Below are 21,164 nucleotides of genomic sequence, written 5' to 3'. Positions count from 1 at the left end.
AGCATAGAAGGCAACAAAAAGCCATAGTTTTCAGATTTATGGATTGTGGTTCATAGAAGAGGCCAATAATAGATGGAGGGACTATATTTTTTAAATAAAATAAAATGAAATGATGCTTTCTATAATCATTCATCATCGTGAGAATAAGCGGTAGGAGTCAACAATGGAATATTTCAAAGTAAAAGGAGAGGTGAAACTCCATGGTGAAAGGAGAAACAACATGCTTGTGCACACTATTTTTAGACGTGGCCATGATGTCCAAGGTTTCTCTCATATTGGTAGTCTTGTGGTACCAAGATTCAAGGAATCTAAGGCCATTCAAGGCATTCAAAGCAAGAGAACAATGATGAAGAAGTGGACAAACATTTAGAATAAGTTGAAAAAATTAAAATGTTGTTATCATTCTTGATTCCTGTTTCTAGGAATGTGCCTCTTCCTCACCATTCCCTTCATCATATCATTTGTATTTATCACCATTACCCCTCTAGCCATTGTCAACAGTAGTCTTATCTTGATGATGATGATAAATTTATTTATAAAAAGGATTGTTACACTTATGATATTCGGGTGAATGGAACTTCACATGCTGCATTACAAAATGGAAATGCCTATGGTGCAAAGATTGTAGCAAGAGAAGGTTCCCATGAAACAAGCTTTCAAGAGATTGGAATTGAAGCATGCATTGCGAGGAATTATTTAGAAATTTTGAGGATGTGATAGAAAATTAGTGAATGAATTTTATGTCAAAAGTGGTATTGAGGAAAGAAAAAGAAGACCAAACAAAAATTTATTTGAAACATCATCTAACTAAACTTCAAGAATTTCCATTAAAGATGGGAGATGCAAAGAGGGGAGACAAGAACAATAAGATTTATCCCACATTTTCCATGTTCAGATACTTTTAGGTGTTTAAATACAACTTTACACAATATCCTAAATGTCTTTAAGACATGGACAGCTAGCAAGCACAAAGACTGAGGAACTTTTGACCAAGTACACTAATGGAGAAAGTGCCAAAAATGGCCTAGATTCCAATGGTCACCATCTCACCACTAGAAAATGGGAGCTTCTTCTTGCAAGTGACATGGCGACCTTCTAAAAAATTCAAAAACTAGCAAGAGTTGTGGGACCTGATAGTAGTGTGAGGAAAAATTAGAATCTAACAAGTGGCAACATGTGGTGAATCAAAAAGAAATGTAGTGGTCTAAGATCAAAAGGCACCAGTTCATGCATTGTGTCAAATCTGACGGTATTCACTACGTCACCAAGGCAAAGTTGCAAGAAACTTACCCATGTGACATGGTAACTAGCCAGCTGGGGATGACATGGCACAATGATATGGTGAAACATAGGACAAATGAGATGATGCCATGTGGTACCCAGATGGAGTTTGTTAGGTGACTTTGTAGGAAATGAACCAATCACATGATGATATGTGGCAGGGTGGTCAACAAGGTTTGACCTAAATTGAAAAGCGAGGTAAATTTCAAACAATGTTTAAAATATTAATTTTTTAATGTCTTTCCCAAAAAAGTACATGCAGGTCAAATGTTTAAATAAATTTGAAGTTATATCCTATAGTGCAAACTTTAGGAAATATTTAATATTTGCAACAATCTAGTTCCAAACCCTAGCAAGAGCTGATTTTTCAAACTAAGATTCTAGGAGTTCTTGTCAAGTGAATATAGGAATATTATATATCACCAAAATTGGAAGAATATGAACTTTCTAATTCTAGAGTTTATTTTTGCATAGGAAGTCACTAGTTCAAGTTATACTAAAAAATGTAAAATTTGGGCCTTCTCAGTGAAATTGGTGAAAATTGAGAACATAGTTATAGACCTAGTAAGAACACATGGTAAAAGGTCTATTGGGTTAATTTTAAGAATATTGTGCCATTCTAGCATAATTTAGCTCCAATTTTTAGTTATGAGGGATATTTGTTTTCCAGCTATGATGAATTTTAGGATTGAAGTTAGAGTCGTGATTGAAGAATCATATATTTTTTGAATGAAAAGAGAAAATGTGAAATATCTCTTGGTTAGGCTTGAATTCTTTCATCCTATATATGGATTTTCTCTTTTTCATTTTAGAGTGGGGGAAAAGCAAGGAGTTGGAAATTGGAAAAGAAATTCTAGAATGAAAACATTTAGCAAAAATGGTTTATGGAATTGATGAAGTCTGAATGCATAGTATCTAGTATGTACTGGTTCCAAACCGTGAAGCTTTGCTTTAGCTATGATACTCCCTTCTTATCCCATCAGTTTCTCATTCCAACCATTTTCTCCCCTATATGATAGCATATGTGTATTGTATAATCTAATTTATTTGGTATTTTGTGAGTCAATTTCATGTGTTTTCATGTATTATTTCAAGGAAATCAATACAAAGAATAGCAGGTGTTGAGTTTCATTTTAACTCTTGTCTCCTTTCTCAGTGATTTGTATTTTTTTATGATCTTTTAACAAAGAGCCTAGATCATAGTTCTAGTCCCTTAAGGCTGTATGTTATTTCATTATTGCTTATAATTCAAGAAATTATGTAAATGCTTTAGGGAAATCAATAGGGTTGCAGGTTTATTGAGGAGGATATTAGTTAAGAATGAGATTTAGATTGAACATTGATATCCAATTTACAAGGTAAATGGATAGATTTGGAGTCTTGGCATAGGATATGTGTCTTAAATATCCAAAATGTATGAAAGAGATTTTTAAATTTCCCAATGGATGAGGCACTGATCAGCTATAGGATCATTAGTTTGTTGTCCATACTTGGTTTTCATCCACTTTCCCCACCCATGTAAAATCAGATCAAATTTAAATAATCTTATATTTTATGTTTGAAGAACTAAAATAGAATGCCCTCAATTAGCTTATGGATTCATAGGTTATGATTTGTAACTATCTCATTCCTATGATAGTACATAAGTATCAGAAGACATAGAGGTTTCATTTGATGTTAATAGGTTTAGATTATATGTTTAATTGCACTAGAACCATAAATTAGAACCTCAAGGTTAACCCACCTAGGTTTTGTAGAGTCTGAAGTGAAGAAGGAGTTATGCCTTATAGTTAGCCCAAGATTGCATTCGAGTGCATCCATCATACGAATTAGCTAGCCTTAGATGTAATTGTCTAGTTTCTAGGTTAATTTTACAATTATTAAATGAGGAGCCAACACCTAGCTTGACCTATTAGAATAGAGAGTTATAGTGGAGATAAGTTATTATTATTATTTTTGATGACTATTCTAGACTGATGACTATAATGTATCTAAAAGAAAAATATGAAGCTTTTCAAAAAGTCAAATGGTATCTACAAAGAGCAAAAAAATAAACTAGAAAGAAGTTGAAATGTTTGAGATTAAATAGAGGTGCTGAATTCATTTCCAATGAACTCAATGAATTTTACATTGAAAAAGGAATTAAAAGATAAGTATAAGCCCCTGGTACAACTCAATGCAATGGTATAGCTAAAAGGACGAATAGATTCATCATGGATCATGAAAGACCACTAATGATAGAAAAGAATGTTGCAATCAACATTGTAGTGCATACCTTGAATATAGTATAGCTAAGAAAAGACACAAATCAAACTCCTCGTGAACTATGGTATGGCTGCAAACATAATATAATTTACTTGAAAGTATTTGGTAGAAAATGTCATATCTTGAAAGAATTTAGGAAAGGAAAATTTATTGTCAAAGGTGATGAAGGCATATTCCTAGGATACTCTTGCAAAAGTAAGATATACAAATGTTTGAGTTTGTCTACTCAAAATCATAGAAAGTGCACATGTGAGAATTGATGAGTTTGCAAAAAAAGGTGAAGAAGAAAGAAACAAAGAGCCTGAGGATTATAGAAGATTTTTTTACTATGAACCTAATACCCTACCAAATCTATCTAGAAGATAGAAGGCTTTACCTCCCAAGTCCCCAAAATCTCCAACAGCTACTGAGTTGTAATTAGTGCAACTTGAATCATAGTCTAAAGGACTCGAGTCATAGTTAGAACATACTAAGCTATTACTAGAAAAAATTGAGTCTAATGGATTTGAATCATAGATAGTAGGACCCAAGCTTAATATTGGAGTTCATGAAGAAATTAGTGAAATAAACTCCAAATCCAAAGAACCTTTGTTAGCAAGATATTTCAGAAGGCATCATGCACCTAATTAGATCATTGGAGACAAGTCAGATGAAATAATGACAAGAAACAAATTGAAAGGTACATGTTTACTTGTTGAGTTTAAACTTAGAAATGTTAAAGATGCTTTGGATAATGAAAGTTGGATTGAAGTAATGAATGAATAAATAGAAAAAATAGAGAAGAACAAAGCCTAGACTCTTGTTCCTAGACCCAAGGATACAAATGTAATTGGTACAAAGTGGGTATTCAGAAATAAGATAAATGAAGATGGAAAAGTCTCCATAACTAAAGCAAGGTTAGTATGTAAATTCTATTCTCAAGAAGAAGGTATTGATTGTGGTGAAATTTTTTCTCCCATTGCAAGATTAGAAGGTGTTAAAAATTTAATAGCATATACAACTCATAGAGGTTTTAAAGTTTATCAAATAGATGTAAAATCTACATTCTTGATGAGGAAGTCTACATAGAGCAACCTGAATGCTTTGTAGATCCTAGCAAAAAGGACATGGTTTGCAAATTACACAAGGCATTATATGGTCTCAAGTAAGGTCCTAGAGATTGGTATTCATAACTACTTGATACAAAATGGTTTTCAAAGAACAAATAACAACAATAGTCTATATGTCAAAGAAGGATCAAACAAGAGGATTGTGTTGGTAGAAATATTTGTGGATGACACATTATTCATAGGAAATGATGACCTGTGTGAGGCATTTTTAGAAGAAATGAGTAAAGAATTTGAGATGTCTATGTTTGGAGAGATACAATTATTTGTTGGATTGCAAATCCAAAAGAAGAAAGATGGTATCTACATTACTCAATCTAAATATATCAAGGAGATACTAAAGAATTCAGAATGGAAGATTCAAAACTAGTTAGAACTCCTATGTTTACTGGACATAAGCTTTCCAAAAATTATGATTCCAAAGAGGTAGATCAGACCACATATAGATCAATTATTGGAAAATTGTAGTATGTAGTGCATACAAGACCTAATATTGCATTAGCAGTCGATATGGTGGAAAGATTCTCAACAAATTCCAAAGAAAATCACATGATAGAAATCAAAAGAATCATGAAATACTTAAAAGGTATTGAAGAATATGGTTATGGTACAAAATAGGAGGCAATTTGGATTTAAAAGTATTCACATATGCTGATTGGGTAGGAAGTATTGATGACAAAAAAAGCACCAATGGTGGAGCATTCTTTCTTGATTAAAGACTAGTGTCTTTGACAAGCAAGAACAAAATTGCATTTCTCAATCCCCAGCAAAGGGAGAATATGTGGCAGCAACAGTTAGTTGTTCTAATATTGTTTGGTTCAAACAACTATTAGTAGGTATGAATATAGAGATCAAGGATCCAATGGTTATATACTATGATAACACCAATGCAATCAATATATCAAAGAATCCAATCATGCATACCAAAACAAAACACATTGCTATAAAATATTATTTTTTGATAGAATTGATACAAGATAAAGAAGTAAGATTGGAATATATAAATACAAAAGAACAAATTGTAGACATATTCACCAAATCATTACCTAAGGATGCATTTATGTATCTAAGAGGTAAGCTAGGGGTCATTCCCCTATATGTAGCTAACTAAATGTAGTTTAGTGATGCATAAACCAAAGCATGTTGAAGAACAATTAGTTGGTGCAATATTAACAAGGGCATATTCTAAATGAATTAGTACTTGGTGTACATTGATACTCACTGAATATTATCTTTGGCATGAGATGTTGAAAAGGGAGAAGTTTTATGTCATGTCTCATAGAAATTTTGTAATAAAATAAAGAGAAAGAGATGTCAAAAGGGAGAATGAACTTGGTCTAATATCAAAGGTAGAGTCTTCTATCAGAAGTTGTTATAAATAGAAGTTTTCTAATAGAGGAAGAAACTGAAGGCAGAAAGAGTTCACCATGATAGAGGGAGTTCTCATGGATGAGAATCAAAATGAAACTAAGGATATATTCCTTACTTTGTCCTTACTCTAAAATTTCATTATATTATGTCTGAAGTGAGAGATTGTTAAAACAATTGATTAATTGTGTATTGTCTTTAGTGTTACACAAAATGTCATACCATTTCCAGTCAGTGTATCCCAAGCTCACTCAAGCATTGAAGATAGTTTTCTACATCTACCAAGCACTCCAGAGTTTTCCTAGTACATAAGACTATCCATCAAGTTCACTTGAGCATCAAAGTAAAGTTTGCAAAAGTTGAGTGTTAATTGAGCTCACTCAGTTAATGAAGGAAATGTTGGATGAAACCAGTGTTAAATGAGCTCATCCAGTTACTAAAGGAACTTTGTGATATGCAGTATTAATTAAGTTCACTTGGTTAACACAAGAAAATTGCTCCAAGTTAGTGTCTACCGAGCAGGGTTGGCTAATGAAAGATTTTCTTGTTTTGGAATATTGAGTTTAATTTTGTTGTTTGTTGATTCTAACTGATTGAGGAGATGAATATTTATTATTCTAAGTTATATTCTAGCTAGCTTGACAATATGAAAGGTATAAATATAAGGTCAAGTTGAGAATTAGCAAGAGAGAATGCATGGAAGAAAAATTGAAGATTTAATGATGCTAAGAGGAAGTGAATTAGAAGGATAAGCAGAATATCTTTGTGGAGTTGAAAAGATACATTCAATCAAGAAGGATCAATTATATAAGCTAGAATTGAGATCTATAATTAGTAATTGAGTTGCATCATAAATCAGGTCATCTCATTGTTACTCTTTGACCATTGTAGTAGTGATCTAAATCTCTGAACAGAGTTAGCATAACAACTATTTGTAAATCCTCTAACAAGATGCCATTTCTATTCAATTATCAAAAGACCTCTAACAAGGTCACTCGTAATAGGGTCACACTTAATAGTGTTTTTTTATAACCTTTAACACGGTTCACTCCTAATAGGGCTCACTTCAAAAGAGTGAAAATTAGTAACTAGTTGCAATTGGTGGGTTTTCCCAAATTGGGTTTCCATCTTAAATCTTGGTGTCAAATGTGTTCATGATATTTCTTTTATTTGTTCTCAACTAAGTTAAAATAATATTAATCATAGATAACATCTTAATATTTTTTGTGTTAAGCATTTGTCAAGTTATTTCAATGTTTACCGAGTTACTACAAATTTTTTTTTATGTTTTTTGAGCATTAGCAAAGTTTAGTTTTCATAGAGTTTTTTTGTACTAACATCTAAGGGATATGGGATTTATTATAGTAGTAATTAATTCACCCCTCCCCTCTCAGTTACTCTTCTTATATTTCCAACAAGGACATCCCTCAATTTGAATTATTACATGTACTACATAGGGATACATAATATACCTTCATACACATCTTCTAGAATCATAAAACAATCATTATGTCAACACAAAAATGGTTTAGATAGAAGTTTGTGCCATTACAAATAACTATGTAAAAAAATGTTCACTTGGCATCTAAAGACACTATATTCTCATTATTGTAACTCAGTTCGTGAATGACTCGGCATACTCTATTTACTTGGCTTCTGAATCACTCAGCATGTATAGTATGTGTAGCTCACGAGTGACCTGATACATAATAAGTATATTAATTAACATGTATTGTCTAGAAACTGATGCTTGAAATGCTTAATCACTTAGCTTGCACTAATTTCTCAGCTAGCTCTGGTCACTTAGCTTGCACTAAAATACTGATAGATAATGACTAAGTGTTTTATTACTGCCTTGTCAAAACTACTATGAGATTAACACCAACCTACATTAAAGGTGATGGATCTCCTCAATAAATGTGTCAAAAGACTTCATAAAAAATGAAATATGACATGTAATACATTTGAGAACCATAAATAAATATAGACCCAATCCATACATGACTGTACAAACATAGTAATTGGTAGATTTGCCAAAAGAATCAATGTTTTAGCAGAGAAAAACCTTTTTAGTTCATTCAAAACCTCAAAATTACATCTATAATTATTCCTAAGAACTAAAAAATCCCTCATTAAGTATGTAAAATCATCAAAAACCAACTTTTCAACTTCCTAGCTATTAGTTGCAATTTTCTTCAAAAAGTTGTCAAAGTTGCAAAGCAACTTTTAAGCAACATTGACAACATTTGCATTTTTTTTGTATTTATCACATCATTATGACTTAATGACTTCTAAAACATCTAAAAATGATGAATATAACCTTAAAATACTATTGCACCTCACTTTCTACAATTTGGAAGTGTTTTACGAATGCTAACCCACTATAGCTCTCAAGGATCACAATAACCAAAAGGTCTACAAATGGAACTTTTTAAAAGGACCAAATGGCTTAAGAATGCTTATTAGAAACATGAAAATATCAAAACATTAAAATGCCTTTATTTTTTTTATATCAAGATATGCAATTATTTCTTTTTTTTCTTCTTTAATTAATTGAGGTGCTCAATTTTTTTAGGAAAGGATAAGATTTTCACTATGTCTATAAAAATCCCCTTTTTCCTATTTTATTTATTTTTTCAATTCAAGACATATATGTAGACATTTTACTCAAAATGATAGTCATTAAGTGAAGACTTATATAGATAGAATAGTAGAACAATATTCACATACTTCAAATAGTAACAATTGACAAGAAGAGATTATAGTAAGGGAATAGACATTATAATTATTATAGCATAGAAAATTGTCAATATATAGATCAAGTAGCTCAAAAATTCATCACATTGTAACCTATGTATCTAGATACTGGAATAATTTGCAATTGCATCCAATGTTAGGAATGTATTACATCGAAGAATTAAATTTTTGGTATCAAAATAATCCCCAAACTATACACACAAATATATATGCATACAAGTTTGAGAGTTGACAATATACTTGAAATACCTCATAGATTACATACCACCAAATCCTACCCTTTTGAAAATATAAGAGAAATTATGTATGTATGTATACATATATGCATACACACATACACACACAAATACACACACACACACACACACACATACATATATAATTTCTCTTATATTTTCAATAGGGTAGTATTATGTGGTATGTAATCTATGAGATCTTGCATGTATATTGCCAACTCTTCAACTTGGGATCTCAATTCTTAGTTTTCTCGTCTTTGTCCATTTACCCTTGAATACAGTTGAGGCTTTAATACTTTTAATTATTATTTATTTCCCCCACCTATTTTCAAAGGTAAATATTAATGTTTTCTAACTAAAAATATTTATTGTAGGTATTTTAATCTTTATAACTATAGAATCTATCACCCTTAGACATTTTTGCAATGATAGAGAGTTTCTTGTGCCTTTCCATAATTTGGGGGTACTTAGGAGTATTTACCATCACATGGGGTTCAATAGATAACATGTAATCCCATTTAATATATTATATATAGTGGAATCCAACCACATTGATAGGCTTGCATAAAATTTTGTGGTTATTTGAAATACTTTTGACTTGGATAAGAGAAAGGAATCAAATAAAAAAATGAATAAAATTTATAAATATGAGGTTTTGCCACATAATCTAGCTTGAACACTTATTATTTTTGTTCAATGACTTTAGGTAATAGTTTATTATAATATTATAACTAAAGAGTTTACTTATATAAGTATTATAAAATTAAAAAAATTAACTCTAAAATTAATGTTTCTTAATCTAAATGGTCTAAAATTGGGAAAATTTTGGAAGAATTGGTGGCTTGATCATGGTTATACCATAAGAAATTAGTTAATAAATGGTGGTTTTTTAGTTTTTGGTTACTAATAAGAAAAGTGCTATACACTCACCATAATTCCTTGGTGGTAGTATTGAGTTCTAAGGGACTATAGATTCTAATAAAATCATTGGATAATAAAAATATTGGACTTACTATTTGGTAAATGCAGTCCATTGATTGGGTGAACCATGTTAAATATTTGTGTCTTATGTTCTCTTCTGTGAGCATTATTATTTTCTAAAATTGGATATATTTTTATATAATTGTTATTTCTATCTTGTTAATCCTAACAAGTGGTATAAGATCCTAGTTGTTTTAGTTATCCTTTGTATGAAAGTCTCACAGTTGAGTGAAAGTCTTACAATTAAGTGAGAGTGATGGTAGATGAGGGTAAGATGAAGGTTGAGAAGTTTAATGGAAAAATATTTTAGTTAAAAAAAATGAAAATGGAGGACTATCTTTATCATAAATATTTATGGAAGCCATTGCAAGGAAAATCCAAGAAACTAGCTTCTATGATAAATGAGGACTGGGATATTTTAGATAGACAAAAACTTGAAAGTATTTGTTTATGCTTGGAACAATCAGTGGCATATCACATTCAAAAAGAAAAAATGATACAATAGTTGATACAAGACCTAGAAAAATTATATGAAAAGCCCTCTGTTTAAAATAATGTATTTAATATGAAGCATTTATTTAATATGACAATGATACAAGATGGACCTATTACAGATCATTTAAAGAAATTAAATATAATGACCATTCAATTATCTTCTATAAATGTTAATTTTGATGAATAAATTAGGACTTTCTTGATTTTGTGTTCTTTTCCTAAAAGATTGAATGGCTCGGTAATGAAAATGATATTTTATTTCTAGATCTAATACCCTAAAATTTGATGATGTGATTGGTGTTATTCTAAATGAGGAAATTCGTAAGAAAAGCTCAAGTGGATCAACATCAAGAAGTGTTTTGAATGCGCAAAGGAAAGATAGAATGAATGAGAGATGAATTTTTTTTGGAAATCATGGGAAATAAAGAGGAATATCAAAGGGAAAGAGGCCTCAATCTAGAGGGCTAAGGGATTGCTAGTACTATTGGAAACTAGGATATGAGAAGAGAGATCGCTAGACTTAAAAGAAGAATGAAGGAGACAAACAAGAAGGAAAAAAGGAGAGAAATGTGGTAATAATAAATCCAAAGAGGATTCTTTTATTATTTCTTTAGAAAGTATTGATGAATCATGAGTTTTAGATTTAGGGGTTTCATTCATGCTACTCCCCATAAAGGTTTTTCTAGTGATTATGTCTAAGGGGATTTTGAGCTTGTTTATTTGGGTGATAATGAACCCTATCAGATAGTTGGAAAGGGAAAAATCAAGATTAAGTTGTAGAATAGGAATCATTGGCTACTACAAGAGGTAAGAAATATTGCAAAGCTAAGTAGGCATTTAATTTGAGTAGGACAAATAAGTGATGAGGATATCATATTTACTTTTAGTGATAAAAATTAAAAGGTTTCGAAAGGTTTGCTTATAGTAGAAAAAGTGTGAAACTAGGAACCTTGTATCTTTAAAAGTAGGAACCTGAATGTTATAATAGAGTGATGTAAGTGGATACAAAGATTTAGTTGGAATCTAGAGTGATAGAAGAAATTGAATCCTTACTAGGCTTGGAATTTATATAAGTTACCTACGGGTAGAAGGGATTTACATAATAAATTGTTTTATAGGTTGAAGAAGAGGATTGAGGTAAGATTTTTTTTAAAGATACATTAGTTGTAAAAGTATTTTCATAGAAAAGAGGCATTGATTTTGATGAGATATGTTATCTTGTTGTAAAAATGGCTTCTATTTGAACAATTTTAATTATTATGCCCATTAAAGATTTGTATTTGAAGCATCTTGATGTTAAAATAAATTTTCTTCATGGAGATTTTGATGAAGAATGGAACAAATGCATGGATTTGAGGTCAAAGATAAGAAGAATTTAGTGTACAGATTGAAGAAAAGTTTATATGACTTAAAGCAAGCACCTTGATAGTGGTATCTTAAATTTGACAATTTTATTAATGAGCATGGTTACATTAGGTGTCATTCAGACCATTATATTTATTTTAAGAGGTTGGATGATGAAAAATACATTATTTTGTGTTTATATGTTGATGATATGCTTGTAGCTAGGTCTAACATAGATCACATTAAGGGGTTAAAATAACAATTAGCACATTCATTATTATGAATGATTTAGGGGTACCAAATAAAATATTTTGTATGAAAAATTGTAGAGATATGAAAATAAATAAATTTACCCTATCTCAATTTGATTATATTGAGAAGGTGTTGCAATATTTCTTTATAGAGAATGCCAAAGTTATCAGCACACATTTTCCAAAGGTGTCAACATACTTTTGTCTAGTCATTTGGAATTGACTAATGAGATGTATCTAAAGATATAGGAAGAGGAGGATAAGATGTCCAAGGTAACTTATGATATATAGGGAGATTAATTTATATTATGGTATGTACTAATAAAGATATTGCACGTGCAATAATAGTTGTTAGCCGCTATATGAGTCACCCTACACTTGAGAATTGCAATGGATTTAAATAAATTCTCAAATATTGGAGCAGAACATCCAATAAGTGTTTACATTTTGGGTTCTCTACTAATAATTTATAGGGCTATGTTGAATTAGATTTGGCAAGGGATCTTAATACCAGACAAAGTACTATAGGTTGTGTAGTTATTGCTGGTAGGACAAGAGTGAGTAGGGTTTCTCAATTAAAGAAGGTGAATTCTTTATCCACTATAGAATCTGAGTATTTTTTGCTATAGAGGCATCTTAGGAGATGATATGGATTCATCTTTCCAACAATTCTTCTCTACATTCAAAGATAAAACACATACAGTTGTAGTGCCAACATTTCGGGCTAGTTTTTCTATGATGAATAGTTAAAGATTTACAAGGTACATACAAATTGTAATCCAATAGATATGTTTACAAAGGTATTGAAAAGGGAGAAGATAAACTCCTCTTCATCATTAGTTGGTCTTCTAGACTAAATAGAATAAAGAAAAAACTAAGCCTAAGGTGGTTCAATCAATTGAGAGCCTAATGGAGTAGCACTATTGCTATAGGATTAGACTCCAAGTGGGATATTGTTGTCTAGTGTGGAGCCTGATCAATCCCCAAATGGGAGATTATTAGTTTATGGTGTCTGATTAGGAAAGTATTGTACAATTTTCATAATTCCTCAATGGGGTTTAGAATGAGGCTAGGCCTCGAGTGCGGGTTTTGAGGTGGTAGCCCCCAATATAGATTGGGGCCAACATGTTATAATTATTTTTACCCTAAATATTTAACCAACATAAATATTTAAGCAGTAAAAACCTTGTATAAAATGGCTTAGGGTTAAGGATTTCATTGTGTATGGTGAGATTGTAGCTTCTTGCAATAAGATTGGGTTGTAAGGAATTGCAAATTATTATTAGATTCTAATTAATGGATAATAAAAATATTAGATATGCTATTTAGTAGATGTAGCCCAGGGACTAGGTGAACCACATTAAATTTTTGTATCTTGTGTTCTCCTCTATGTGCATTATTATTTTATGATATAGGATATATTGGCATGTAATTGTTATTTTTATTTCTTTTGATTTGTGTAAATATAATAATAATGATAGTTGCACTAATATAAATAAAGTCCCTACATGTTGTAAAAAATAGGTAGATTTTTTCTATGTGTAAATATATTGTTTAATCAACATGTCAAACACACAATACTAAATTTGTATTCTATGCTTAAGATTACAAAATGTACAATTTTTTTGGTAAGAGTGTCAATTACATTATTTGTTAGATGCATATGACAAAATTAAAATCAAAGAAAAAAAAATCAAAATAATGCAAAATTTGGACTAAAAAGAAAGAATAAAAATACATAATACTTATTTTTAGAAAATCAAATAGGATAATGGATCTTCTTGTCAATTGTAGAGTAATAAAAAGTAAAGCTTGAAAATATCTGATTTAGATACTTCATGAGGCATCTTGGAAGATAAATATATAAAAATTGATGAATGATTTATTGCATTTATTCAAGAGATCTTGTTTAACAATATTTTATTGTTAGTTGTTATGATATGTTGTTCTACTATTTGTGCCTTGGGGGAGACTCAAGTATTAGAATTTCAAAATTTCTTCCTAATTGTTGTGAGAATAAAATAGAGGTTTCAAAAATCTATCCCTACAAACAAAAAGACAAAATGCTCAAACTAAGATGATATTCTCAAAAGATTATTATTAGAGTAATAAAGTATTTTCTTATTAAATAAATTAGATTGATTTAATTATTAAGACACTTATTATTTCTAGTTTACTTAAGCTAAACTTTAGGCATATTATTATTATTATTATTAATTATTAACATGCAACCTAGGTTAGTTACCCATTAGGGTTTTGATCTCCTTTATAAGGATGATATCTCTTTTTAATTAAAACATTGATTCACTTTGGTAACAACAATCTCTTCTATGTTCATCGAGAATGTCTCAACTATGAATCTAGGAATTCCAGCCTTGATAGCTTTTGCTTCTCTCCTTTTGTGATTGTTGTTTGCATGTAGGTGATTCTTGATAGTTGTGGAGTTGATCTTTCATCAACTTCAACATGGTATCAGAGCTCCAGATCTTCATGCCCCTGTCCTGTTTATGAGATATTTGGCTTGGCTTTCAAATCCTTTTTTTTTATTCTAAGTCTTTTGATTTTTTATAATGAATTTTTTGGATCTGGGGGTTCACCCATTTTTGGGTCACTTTGAGCCCAAATAGACATCACTGTTGAGCTTAGAAAACCCAAAACACCCAATTTTCATCTTAGGTTTGTCTAATTTGGACATACTTGGTATCTGAGGGAAAAAAAATATTGCTTCTAAATTGAGAATATTTCTTGAGGCAGTAGTTTTGTAATTTTCAGCATGAAATTCAAGACTTTTGGGCACAAAAATCAATATTTTTTAACACAAAAGTTAATTTTTTGCATGAAAATTGAGGTTTTTCAAAATGGAAATCAAGATTGTTTTTTAAATTGATATTTTGGTGCGAAAATTATTATTTTTGGCATGTAAGTCAAGATTTTATGGAATGAAAATCAAGACTTTTTGGCACATAAACAATGTATTTTGACATGGATCCCAAAAAATTCCTAGTATTGGTAGGCATGTTTCTCGAGGCATTTTGGTAGGGATTCTAAGGCAGTAAAATTTTTTCCCATCCAAATCTTTTTTGATCTACATGTGGTTTTTTTGCCATAACTTGCCCATTCATACTTCATTTTTTGCAAATGAGATATTTCCAAAATGTTGGTTCTAAGCATGTTCCAGTGGTGTAGGTTATTTTTAGTTTTGGTGTTTTTTATGGTTATTTTTTTGTCAAAGTTAGGAGTTCTATTTTGCACTATGGGAGACATATCTTGAGAATCTAATCTTTGATTTCAAACTTATTTATATCAAGGAAAGGTCTTTGAGAGCTATTTCCAGTGATGGTGGTTGGTTTTCTAAACTCTTCTCCAAGCACATTCTATTCATTTATTTTTTCATGTTTTTCATTTTGGTGGATATCTTTGTTGTTTTAGGTCCAAAGATTGATTTTGTTGCTTCAAAAGATTTTAATGGGTTGTACTATCTCTTGTATTAGCCTTATGTCTCTTTTGATCTTTGTTGACATTCCTTTGTAGTGTTTTTGCAAATGCATTAAGATAAAGTGTCACTCTATTGCATTTCAGGATCTTTCACATCTTTGCATTTTATTGTACTCACACTCTATTCTAAAGTTCCTTGGGGGTTTCATGTTGGCCATATTTTCCATCTTGCTTGGTCAAGTTAGTGTTCCTTCCATGACATTAAAGCCTCATAATGTGCTAATGATATGTGATATTATAGGTGTTTGTACCTTTTTTTACTCTCGATGTCCCTAGTTCTTCTTTTTGTAGGATATATTACATTCAATTTCAGTGTTCATGTCTTACCTCTCAACATTAAATGGGGGGTTATTTCTATTTCTTTTTTGGTTCAATGGAGTGAGCTATGTATTCAGTATTTGATTTTATGTAATAGGTGATTGCAATGGCTAGATACTTATGCATTTTGCTAAGATGGATCATTTACCATATAGACATGCTTTATTCCTATTTTTGGAGGCCAAAAGATACCTTCTATCTTTGATTGATCATCTCTTCAAACTTATTCTTCTCTACCTAGTCATGTTCTATATAGTGGAGGTTCTTTAAATTAGTATTTTGCAATGTTGGCAGCTTCATGCTATAGTGTTGCTCTTCATGATCATCTTTATTCCTATGTTCTAGGACATTCCATAGTTTGGAGGCTTCTTTAGTCCCTCACTAACTCTTTTTAGCATTATTTCCATCTCTTTTTGGAGTAGGGTTTTTCCCATGTGGTTTTCTCTATTTCTCATCTCTACAAAGATTTGGTTGTGCTTGGGTACCTTATCAGGCCTTGTTTCTAGGACCCAAATTTAGTTTTAGTAGTAGTTTCTAGGTTTTAGCTAGTCCCTAAGTTTATCTTAAGGGGGGTGTTAGAGTAATAAAGTATTTTCTTATTAATTATTGAGCCACTTATTATCTCTAGTTTACTTAAGCTAAACTTTATGCATAAAATAATTAATTCTTTTATTAATTATTATTATGGAACCTGGGTTAGTTACCTATTAGGGTTTTGATCTCCTTTATAAGGACAATCTCTCTTTGTAATTATAACATTGATTCAATTTTGATAATAGCAATCTCTTTTTGGCTCATCAAGAATGTCTCATCTATGGATTTGTGAATTTTGGCCTCCATAGGTTTTTCTTCTCTCCTTCTGTGGCATGTTTGGATGCATGTGATTCTTGGGAGCTATGGGTTTTATCCTTCACCAACTTCAACAAATACCATAACATTACAAGATCTACATCTATCAAGTAACAAATTAAGTAGTTCTTTAAAAATATTATATGCATGACTGAAGGATATATGTGGTCTTCCTATCCAATGTTTTTTTTTCCTTAGGCTGATTTATTTTCTCAAATCTTCTTTAACCAAAAACTTTTCTTATTAATTTTAATATAGTCATTATTCTCCAACCATGCATTTAACAAGAACTAAACTCATAATTTGTCATGGGTATCTTTGATATGAAAGTTTCTCTAAGAGATGGTTTTTATTGGAAGTGTTGAACTTTTTAATTAATAGAAATGTCATCTTGCATAATGAAATGGTTATCTTCTTCTCTTTTGATTATGATCACTGAAAAATATTCACTCTTGAATAGACAACCAATAGTGTTGAGTTTATAAAAGCCTAAGTTTTCTTAATCTACATCAACAATATATAGATATAGATATAGATATAGATAGATAGATAGATAGATAGATAGATGATTATTTATTATAACTATTTTTTTGAAGTTTAATAGAATTGTAACTATCTTGTCTATCAAAAAATAAGCAATTTATATTATTCTTATGACATTTTACCTTTAACTATATAAGAATTTAAGTAGCAAAAGTCTAGTGCATTGAAAACATGATGTTATCTTTATGTGATGTAAAAATTTATTATAATTGTGCATAATTTTTATGGAATGAGATTAGTATTTCATCAATCATAAAAACAAGATAAAACTATAACAAAAGTTTTGAAAATTTAAAATAAAATAATTGATATTAACTATCTTATCATTTAATTAAGTATCTATGTTCTTTATGATCATATTACATGACATATTTGTAGTACATCCATTTTACAATTAAATATATACATCCAATATTCTCATTTTACAAGTATTTCAAAAAAATTTGTTATCTATAAATATTTTTTTAATATTATATTCATTTATGTTATAGGTCTATTCAAAATAATCTTTTTCATGGAGAGATACCTAAAATATATACCCATTTTTCTAAATTGAAAGAATTGTAAGTATTTTTTACTTCTTTCTTTCATATTTTATTATTCAAAGTTAGAAAAATTACATAAAATGAATATGCAATTGTTAAAGTAGTAACATTTTTCTCTCTTTGCAGCTATGCAAGTAGTAACAACTTTAGTGGTAAGATACCAGATTTCATTGGAAATTGGAAAACTATTGAAAAATTGTAAGAAATGTTTGTCTTATATAATTCCTACAAGATAATTATGATAAATGAAAAAGAATATATATTTTTTTCCCTTTAACAATCTTTTAATTTTAAGAGATTTATTTAAAGAAAAAGTTAAAAATCACAACTACCTATTTACTACAGGAGACTTGGGGCTTCTTCTTTAAAAGGTCCAATTCCTTCAACCTTTTCAAGTTTAAGTCAATTGAGTGAATTGTGAGTATACAATTTAATTTAGTATTACATTTTTTTCCTAATTTAATTTCATATGTCCTTGAAATTACAATATTGAAAACTATTAATTTATTTAATAACATGTTTACTAGATACTTGAACTTGTCAAACTCCATTTTAATAAATACATTAGTGCATTTGATAAATTTTTTATTGCATGTGGCTACATATGTATACAGGATAATAACTGATCTAACTGAAGGTAGATCAAATTTGTCATTTATACAAAAACTAAAAAAGCTTAAGACAATGTGAGTATACTAATATTGATTCTATATTTCATTCAAAGCATTATTAATATTGATTTTATATTTCATTAAAAGCATATATGTAGAAGGCCTAGATTACAACTAATAAGATATTGTGACTACAAAAATTCAACCTAATATTTTTTTAATCTATGCAGAGTTCTAAGAAATGCCTTAATTTATGGAAAAATTCCTTCCTCTATTGGAGGCTTCGACAAGCTAAAACTATTGTGAGTAAATTACATTGCAATAATTTATAATAATAAATTTTCAAATTTATTTTAGAATAGATAGTCTCGTATTCAAGAAATGAGGAATGTATAATTTCTAAAATAAAATAAAAATAAATATATGTTATGGTTTTTTTTGAATAAATAGCATATGTTATTTAAGTTATTAGAAATCAAGGGAATAATATAAAATGACAATTAGTATAAAGTTATATAAATGTGGATTTTTGTAACATCTAGTGACATTATAACATAATAGTTAATGTATTATTAGATCATTCCAATTGTTCCATTCATTTTAGAATTTTATCAAGTGGACTGACAAATTGAGTATCTGGTATAATTGTATTAGTTGAAACTATAATAACTACATATTAAAAACATAATATCACCATTGTGAAGTATATAAATTAGGTGTGAACTTAAACACAGATAAACAAAAATATTCCAAACTATACCTTGAGGTTTATGATACAAAAGTATTCTTCTCAAATGATCTTTACTAAAGACAAAAAACAAAATAGAAGGAAATATTTTTAGATGATGCATTATTTCTAATGACCCTAGCATGATATTGCATCGTAGATATCCAAAGGAAATAATTTAGAGGTTAAATACACCCATAATACTAAGACTCTCAGATGGAATAGGGACCATGAGACATAAATATTGATTCATTGTTCTCACTAGATGAACAAAGTGTGGTATGTTGTTCTTCTAATAGTGGTTTGATCTTATTTTTTTACTATTTAAAAATTATTATATATAGAGAGTGATTGTGATTTTTATATTATACCATTTTAAAAAGTTTGAAATTTCTTTGTAATACTCTTTAGCCCTCCTTAGGCCTCATTTTAGTGATATCTTACAATGTATGGATGTATTTATGCTCAAATTATACTTTTGTGTCATGATTTTGACCATTTCCAACCATTTTCCTTGACTCCTAAGATCTAGGAAGGCATCCTAGTGTAGAAACCCCATGGGTAAAGGGTGAATTTCCCCCAAAAATAAGTAAGGGCTGAAGCCATCACTTAACCCCTTGTTAATGGTCAAGAATGTCCCTTACCTTAGGTGTTTTTCCTTGGACCTTAGGCTTATTTGGGATTTTCAATATTTTCATTCCTAAGTGTGGTTGGCTCCTTTTGGGTTTGATTCTAGAATTAGTATAAAATGAGGAATAATCACTTTATTTAATCATATATTTTTCATATGCGCAAAGTAAACTCATGCTATAAACTTGAGAGCAAGATTTATAGTTTGATTCAAGTATATCATTTGAAAGAATGATTTCAAGGTGCATTCAAAGAGTTCAAGATAAGAAAAAAAGGATTCATTCAAGGTCATCATTTCATGTCATTTATCATGCATTTCCTTCTCAGTATCTAGATTATTTCTTCATAGGAGATAATGGAGTTGACCATTAAGTAAGGGGATATATGTTGATTAAAAGATATGTCCTTTGTATAATATTGACTCAAATCCTTACTAAAGCCTTCTCAATTAACAATTGTTGAACAAAATGGTAGATGAGGTTTATCTCTAAATTTAATATGTACAACTCTATATGGTTGATTCACAATGAATCCATTTCTTTGGTATTTTGAGTGTAGATGGGATATTATCTTAACCGAAGATAATAAGAGGTAGCTAATGTGTTAGAATTGATTTAGAATAACTAAGAGGGGCAGGGGGGGGGGTGTGTGAATCAGTTATTCAAGGTCCAAATGTCCCTTTCAAATATTTATCTAAGTGTGGTAAATCCATTCAATCATTCAAACTTTAACTTGTCTAATTAGCAAGTTATTGTAAATCATCATACAAGTATAACACACATGAAATCAACACATGACACAATGATTTACATGGAAACCCAATTTGGGAAAAACCACTAATAATATGCTACTCAATTCTCACACTTTTGAAGTGATGCCCTATGAAAGGCCTGCCTTGTTAAAGGCTTACAACACACACTATTAAATGTGATGTCATTAGAGGATTTAACCACTCTGTTAGAAGTGGGCCTGGTAAAAGGACTTTAGAACATTCACTTGGAATGTCACCTTGTTAAAGGATTTACAAATGGCTGTTAGGCCAACCTAAGTCCATATGATTTTTAGATCTAATACAATTTCTAGAGAGTATTAGAAAATCTTGACCTAACTACAACATACGACTTATCTTGCAGATTTCAGATCGCTTCTCTGCTCATACCCTTGCCTAGCCTTCTATCTCTACAACTCTTAACTGCTTGCTTTATCTTTCAAGCTTTGTCTTCTTGAGTCTCCATACTTAATGTACTAGTGCAATCATCTCTTCATGACCATTTTTAGAAGCAAATCATTTGTGCTCTTCCTTCTCCTTCTTGACACTCTATCAATCACTTCACATATTTGACACTTCTGTAGCAACAGTAT

At 30.2% G+C, this 21,164-nt stretch overlaps 1 protein-coding gene across 6 annotated transcripts in view; it reads left to right on the top strand.

Annotated features, from left to right (window-relative positions):
- The window catches only part of LOC149571917 (putative LRR receptor-like serine/threonine-protein kinase At1g07650), a 736,132-nt gene that overhangs the window by 339,400 nt on the left and 375,568 nt on the right, over window positions 1-21,164 (top strand). For 4 of the 6 annotated variants that reach the window (XM_089813321.1, XM_089813320.1, XM_089813324.1 and 1 more), the window contains exons 7-11: window positions 17,781-17,852; window positions 17,961-18,032; window positions 18,180-18,251; window positions 18,449-18,520; window positions 18,676-18,747. In XM_089813321.1, coding sequence (XP_089669447.1) covers window positions 17,781-17,852; window positions 17,961-18,032; window positions 18,180-18,251; window positions 18,449-18,520; window positions 18,676-18,747 — 360 coding nt within the window. The remainder of the gene's footprint in view (window positions 1-17,780; window positions 17,853-17,960; window positions 18,033-18,179; window positions 18,252-18,448; window positions 18,521-18,675; window positions 18,748-21,164) is intronic. The other 2 variants (XM_089813322.1, XM_089813323.1) reach the window with 2 other exon arrangements.

This window comes from Cupressus sempervirens, chromosome 2, assembly GCF_028749045.1.
Source record: "Cupressus sempervirens isolate cs-2001-9-10 chromosome 2, ASM2874904v1, whole genome shotgun sequence".
NCBI lineage: Eukaryota > Viridiplantae > Streptophyta > Pinopsida > Cupressales > Cupressaceae > Cupressus > Cupressus sempervirens.
Note: the sequence above shows the minus strand (reverse complement) of the source record. Positions and strands in the feature narration are given on the sequence as shown.